Here is a 7,879-nt window from a genome sequence, read left to right on the forward strand (position 1 = left end):
TAAAGCGAGTATGTGTTAATTTGTTTCGATAATTCAGGGGATTCCGACTTCATGGACCAGTCTGCGCAGTTATCTCCCGTAATGCAATGTTCGGAACATTCCATCAGTAACCCTCCGCCGTACCTTGAACTGATCTACCAAAGTGAGCCTCTCCCCGCCTCCATCGATGGCTACGAAGTTCCGAGATCTAGCATCAGAAGTAACACGTCAAAACGAACCTTCAACGGAGAATCTTCCAACTCAGCGGGGAGTATAAAGCGCCGCCAATCGTTCAACACAATGGATCATAGAAGTTCTTTCCATAGAAATTCTTTGCAGAGAGCTAATTCCACGTGCCACCGATTAGAAAACGGACGAGCTGTGAGTTTCCTTCCGACATCTTCCACTGCTCAAGTTCATTCTCCCAACGGTTTCAATGTCCGAGTATTGGAACCGAATGGAAACGATATTGTATACCGCAATACCCATCATGCAAGATTATCCGGACATTTCAACGATCAAGTATCCCCCTTTCCTCCGAACGGCATTTTGAAGAACGGAGTTTCTAGAACAAACAGTGTGACGAGCCGAAGAAGCGAAGACGGAAGATTAACAAGTCCTATACAAAGTGAACAAAGAAGACTTTTGTGTTCCGGTGTGACAAGTTTCGCTAATGGCGACTGTCGAGATCCTTCTAGCCTCAATAATAATAATTCTCTTAGAAAAATTACGTGACTCTTAAAACTTCTTATTGTGTTTCTTGTGGCAAAGATAATGGAGCTTTTGAACGGAGTGCTGATATTTTGAATCTCTTAGGTCGGTAAATACATATATAGATCATTATTTATATTTCTCCACATGTTTGCATTTTTTATGTTTTCATCGCAAGTAGTAAATGATATTATTTTTTTCTTCTTTATTTTATTACTGTGCTTGGATATACATTAACTTATACAAAAAAGTTTAGGTTTGTTTTGTTATATGAAAATTGAAAGCAATAATGGGATTCAGTCGATATTATTTTTTTTTAGTTTTGTGTAACCTTATAACAAGGTTAAATCAATGTTTTGATCTGTTTTAAGATCCGGAGAAATACATATATATATACATATGCTTTTTGAAAAGGAAGTCTATGGTTCTTTTATTCAAATACGAGCAAACTATATAGCTACATATAGCTCCCGTGACAATCTTTTTTTTAGTTCTAACGCATTCCATTTTCTGTTTTAATGTCTTCAAATTAATGTACATAATTTATTTTAAGAATGAAAATTCTCTCAATTCCACATTTTAAGTGACGACCTGTCCTTTTTATTTATTTTTTATGCTTGGTCATTATATTTTTTTAAATACAAGTATGATAATTATGTTTAACAAATTACATTTTTTGTGATCAGTTTTAATATGAAAAAGGAACATTTTGTACAGTATTATAATATTAATTCATATAAAAATGTTGTGTCACTATAATAAAGCATTTATTATTTCTGTATATTAATATTTAAATAAATTTGTACATAAATCTAGTTATTTTAAGTTGTGAAAATAATTAAGTATTTAGTTTTTTTAGTTAACTTATTATTATTGAAATTCATTATTTATTTAAATTCACTTCTGTTCGGAGATAAATACGTATGTTTGTACATTCAAAAATCATCACCTGATATTATGTAGTTGTTTAATTTTAGTACAATTTTTTGGAAATGTTGCAACCAATTTAGTATTTATGTTGTTAATCTTTTGTACAATTTTGATGTCAATTTACAAAAACACCATTAATTATTTAAGTTATGACTTAGTGAATTATTTTTATATAATAAAAAATCAAGCCACAAAAGTATTGAATGATGTGGTCCCATGTTTTAAGGCTGTGCTGTGATAAAGCACTATTTAGATATAATTTTAGCTTATTTTTGTATATAATTAGTCCGTTACATTATAATGATATTATTTTCTTGTCAGCAACATTATTTATATGCTGTGTTAATTTTAGATCCAAAATCAACATAAGTTTCCTTATACATAGAAAAAAGACTTAATTCAACAAAATTAGCGCATATATATTTTTAAACTAGCATTTATTAAAAATTGTATGTAGTTACTTAGGTACTTTATAAATCAAATGACAATAATTTGTTTGAAACTGTTTAAAATGTAAACTTTATTGTACATAATCTCATTTCAATACTCAACAACCGAGCGATCATCACATTTTTTTGGTATATTTTTTTAAATACATAGTTATGTGCACAATATAGTGCAGTGTTGTCTCCAAGAGGCTAAATCAATTCGAACTAATATGCGTCTTTGAAGTTTATCTTCAAATCAGTATTCTAATATACATATACTAATTAGTCAATTAATCTCTTCTTAGAAGTTGTGTGTACATGTACTGTACTGGTATAGTTAAAAAATCAGCATAAAATTAATATATTTTATTCCCTGATATAAATATGAATAATCATAAAAAATCTCTTATGTCGGCTTTAAAGCTATCAAATCGACGGCTTAATCCACTAACGAGACAACTCTAGTAAACCAAACTATATAGTTCTCCTATATAGGAGCAACTTAAGACTTTATTATTTACCTAACCTATAAGTACACCTACATGTGTTTTTATTGTTCCATCATATTCTTATGATCAAAATCTAATTAATACTAATATTTTCATTTTGTTTGATTTGTTAGAAGTAATAAAATCTGTTAGCGCAATAAAGTCAATCTTACCAAAAAATTGAGTTATGTTATTTGTGGATTAAGCAGTCTAAATGTAACTTGGCGAGCATTATAAATACATATTAGTTTGCTTTATTATTCAATTTAAATTCGAAACATTTGATTACGTCTCTTTAAGTAAGCCTGTATCTAAAAAGACACATTCAAACTGCATAATTTCGAGGTTTACTTGTGTAAATTAGTAAAATAAAATTAGTGTAGCCTCGTAAAAGAATACCCCAGTCTCATATAATAGCATTTAATTCTAATAAAATCAATTTACTGTGTGAATCTTGAGTTTAAAACCTCACTGAAATATGAAAATATGGTGATGAATGAAAATAATATATACAATATTTTTCCACCTATTTGCACCCTTAATAACCAAATAGTAATTGTATTTATCTGCAGCTCTGAGCTATAAAGTACAAAGAAATTAGATTTAATATTGAAATTAAGGTGCTCAAATGACACAAAATATTTAATCTGTTTATGGTGGACTGGGGTTTTTATCAAGTGAAAATTCTTTTAAAGAATATTAAACAAGCCGTTAACTATATGACTGGTTAAGTGCTTCGTTAAAATTGATTAAATTATTTATGTATATACATAATTCCATTGAATCTTGAAGACTGTTAAATTTTCCACTTATTTATGCAAATTCACAGCTGAAAAAATCACTCCCGTTAAAGTCTAAAGGAGCCAACAATAATGTAAAATTTTGTTTGTTGTATATTTTTTTATGTTTACCTAATTTAATAATTATTTATTGTTACCTATATTGTGCGTTGAATTTAATCCTATGAACATTTCCACTGTAGAATATTTGTACAACCAATTTAATATGGCAAATTAGGTTGTGAAAAATAAAATCCTAATTAAATACAAACATTGAATTTACTTGATTTATGTAGTGGATCTAAACATTATACAATTAGTTATATTGTCAACATAAATTTACCCAAGGTATTTTCCGAAAATTAGTTTTACCGGTCTTGCAATTAACTTTTTTAAATCCAAAAATATTTTCTTAATCAAAAAAATTTAACACTGATTTATCTTATTTTTTTTTTTTAGGCATTCATTAGTATCATACTTTTCAATAGTAAATTTGATAATCACTGTTTATAAAAAAAAAAACCAATTCACTACATAATTTTTTAAATCTTTTGACAAATTTTGTTCGTTTCTTCTTAGCATAAAAATTTCAGTTTAGATTTTTTTCCATACCACAACAGGCCAGGAAACCCGATGCAGTGGTGAACTACAGTACAGAACACCCAGGCTTGAGAAAAATCACATTGAATGTTTGAGTTCTCACTGGGAATCGAACCCGGAACCTTCCGAGCGCGAGTCAAGCGTCATAGCCATTACACCATGGAGATTGTTGACAATATAATTAAAAATTAGCAATTATTTGTATAATTTTTTTATAAAATCATTATGTCAATGTTTTGTCTGATGTCAATTATTTATCTATTGTTTTGGAAGAAATGTTAATAAAGAATTCAATCATTTTATCTGTGTTTTTTTCATCTTAATGTTGTAATTGATTCATAATAATATTTAGCTATGCTCCAATCCTTCATTATTTACATTAAAATGTCTGCTTTTTAAAATATATATATTATTATACTATACGAAATATTTTTATACAAAAATTAATTTAAGAGACCTGTACAGTGTTCAAATAATATTTTTTTCCACATTTCACACGTCATTCAAATATTTTTTTTATTTCTTCTATCCTAATTTTCTTCAGCCAAATTTTGATTTCTCTTTTGAAATTATTTGTTTAGTGTTTATTTTAAACACAAATCTCAGAGTAATAATGCTCTAAGCTATAGAGGAGTACAAACGTAGGAAAACATTCTATGACTATGGGGTATTAAGATCTACAGTTCGCATCAAAACGATGGGCCGTACTCTGGTCGAGAATTGCAAAACGGATATTAATTTGCATTGTAAATACCTTTAAATATGTACCTGTGTAAATACTATTGCAGGGTTATTCCAATTTATTTTTCAATAAATCGCCTATATTTATTTTATAAAACTGAAAATACATGTGTATTTATTATTTTTTTATTTATTTTATTCACAATATACTTATGTTACATTTATTGAGACATAAATCCCAAAACTCCATGGAACCAAAGTCCTGTGTTGAGTTTGTTTGTTTGTCCGTCACATCTCCGAAACGGCGAGTCGTAGCGGCCTGAAATTTAAACATGTCATTTTAGATGCGATTTCAAGGTTAACATTATTTTCGAGTAAAATTTTAATCAATCTCTACTTGATAAAGACTTATACTTTATATGGATGCCTAGTGCGGCCCTGACATATTGCCCTTAATCAACTGTCATTATCAACAGTAAATATGTTGATATAAGAAAAGTTTTTAAGCAACATAATACATGTGTCAGGACAATAAATGCCAAAAATCAATGTTAATCATAGGAATATATTCTAAATCAATTACCTGTGAAAACTGACTCCTTCAACACCTTTGACGCTCCTACTGTTGTAACTAAACATACTGCAATTCACCATTGTCGATTTTTATTTATTATAACGTAAATATCAAAGTTATTTACAAACAAAGCTAAGCACAGCGACAAAAGCATCCGACAGAACCGTTACGCGTATGTTGTCAAATAAAACAAAATGACCGACAATTTGTTGCTAACCAACATCGCTTGCGTTCTATGAAACATAGTGATAGGGCTTCTCTATAGGTTTTTTTTTTTTTTTTAAAAAAAGAAATATTTGCGTTCTTATGATTTACCCAAATATTTAATTTTGAGGGCCATTTTCAACGAGTTGTAAATAACTCACTATTAGAAAATGGGAATCAAGTTGGGGTAAAGTGGGATTCGAACCACAGACCTTTGGTCCGTGAGTCCGAGACACTAGCCACAGGACCACAACCCGATTCGGTTGACACATTATGAGAATAGAAAGACACTATGAGGAAAATAATAAATCAACAATTCTTTTTAAACAATTGTGTATGTCCAGTTTTTTGAGGAAACTATTTTCCATGGTTTCCATTCTCCTACCATGCTTGAAGTCCTGGGTTCAATTCCTGATAGGGTGGATGAGAAATGATGGTTTTAAAAGGTAAAACTACACTGATATTCCATAGTTCTTGGACTGCCCTTTGAAGAAGCGTAAGCACCTTACCTACCATGTAACAAAACTGATCCAAGATATGCTGTAATTGGAGTGCCATAGCAGTGCCCTATGCACCAATGGGTGTGGATGGGGAAATGATGAATGGTGATTCTTTTTTTTCGATGAATGATTTTCCAGATTTCAAATTTTTATGTATGATTTCAGTACAATTTTAAAAAAAACATCAGTTTATAGGTACATCATACATTTATATTTATACTTAGGTAATTATCTTTAAAATAAAAAATAAATTTTCTTACTTTACGGTACTAAAATGACATTCATTATACTTTTGCTAGTTGGGTTAGTCGATTTAAAAAGCAGACAAAATCTGTCTTAAGTATTTTTTAAATACAATCCTCTTATTTGGTGAGTTGAACATAGAGAAATGGAATTTGGAGAACTCGCAATAAAAGCACAAAATGCTATGACATCCTACCCAGTTTCATTTAAATGGCCAATATTCATTTTATTTTTCACAGAATATGTATATGTATAATAATAATAATAATATTATGTACATATGTATCTGAAATTGTTTTTCAGTTAATACAAGTGTGAAAAAATATAATTTGTACATTTGAAAGAAAAAAAAATTCTTAGGGTCAGTTGGAAAAATATGTGTTAATAGATTTGGAAAATTTCAAAGTTGATTTACTATTAATATTATTATTATTTAATATATTTAGAATAACACTTTTCGATTACAAAGATCAATAATTGAAGTAGACAAATTACTTACCAACCAAGCTTATATTACAAAAAAAATCAACAGAATAACTTCTATATCAAATTTCAATAGCTGTTTTAAAGCTCGAAAACTCAATAATTAATTCAAATCAGATCCAAATATAATTATCAATTTTATGCACATCGCTACATTTCAATTTTGAATTCATATTTAAATACCCAAATTTTCTTAAAACAATGAAAGCCATTAAGTGCACAAATCAAAACTTGTGTATTGAACTTAAATTTCTGGGGTGATTTTAAGTGTTAAATAGAAACAATAATAAACAATAGAAAGCCTAAAATAAACATTAACACTATTTGAACTTCCCTGGTAATATTTCTGCGATTAATGGACTATGATGGACAATATTGTCTTTAATTATATATAATATAAATATTTGAACCAGGCAGTGCGTTTTAATGTTTACGTTAATGCATTAGTGACAGAAAGTTTTCAAATAAAATATTCTCGGGTGCCTTCTGATGCAAACGAAAGTTGTATTTTTTACTTGGTTCGCCGACAGACACTAATATAACATCATAGGGTTATTAAACATTAAAAAGTTGTTTATTTCCATAATTTGCTATCTACATACTCGAAGATATTTTATACAACAGACCAGAAGGCCCAATTACAGTACCGAACACCCAGGCTTATGTTTACTCACAAGGAATCAAACCCGGAGCCTTCCATGCGTAAGTCGAGCATTCTAGCCACTACACCTGTTTCGAAAATTCAAATTTTTGACACAGAATTGGAATAAAAAAAATTTAACAAATATTAAGATTACCTTCTTCGAATAAAACAGTAAAGGAGTTAATTTGTTGGTGGTGGAGGGCTGTTGGAAATAGACGGCTCACATCAGAATGCAATTTCGAAGTATCGAGTTGTTTGTGGATATGATGTACATTTTCGCACCCTCCCGTTGTCCTCAATAGCCCATGTTTCATTCGGCGTATTTACGCTGAATGATGCACAAATGCGCATTAAAAGTCTCGGTGAAATCTAATGAAATGAACTTTGAATCTTTAGATGCGACATATTTCACAGCGCTTAATTTTAATATTTACAGATAAAGAGTATGGCTATGCTTTACAATCAGCAGCTTACGACTTGTCAATTCATAAGTATTTTGTTCTACAATAGTGCTAACATTTTAGGATAAAGTTAGCAACATATTGAAATTGACAACAACTAAGGAAACAAAGATCCCAACAAAATGCTTAATCACTATTAATAAAAAACAAATATGTATGTATATAAAAACTGAAA

The 7,879-nt window shown here is 29.5% G+C and overlaps 1 protein-coding gene across 1 annotated transcript in view; it reads left to right on the forward strand.

Annotated features, from left to right (window-relative positions):
• The window catches only part of sev (receptor protein-tyrosine kinase sevenless), a 175,931-nt gene extending 171,938 nt beyond the window's left edge, over window positions 1-3,993 (forward strand). The window contains exon 36 of the mRNA XM_088229477.1: window positions 38-3,993. Coding sequence (XP_088085603.1) covers window positions 38-714 — 677 coding nt within the window. The 3' untranslated portion in view covers window positions 715-3,993. The remainder of the gene's footprint in view (window positions 1-37) is intronic.
• The last annotated feature ends 3,886 nt before the right edge of the window (window positions 3,994-7,879 follow it).

This window comes from Micrasema longulum, unplaced genomic scaffold, assembly GCF_059751315.1.
Source record: "Micrasema longulum isolate JH-2025_06_02 unplaced genomic scaffold, ASM5975131v1 h1tg000678l, whole genome shotgun sequence".
Lineage (NCBI taxonomy): Eukaryota > Metazoa > Arthropoda > Insecta > Trichoptera > Brachycentridae > Micrasema > Micrasema longulum.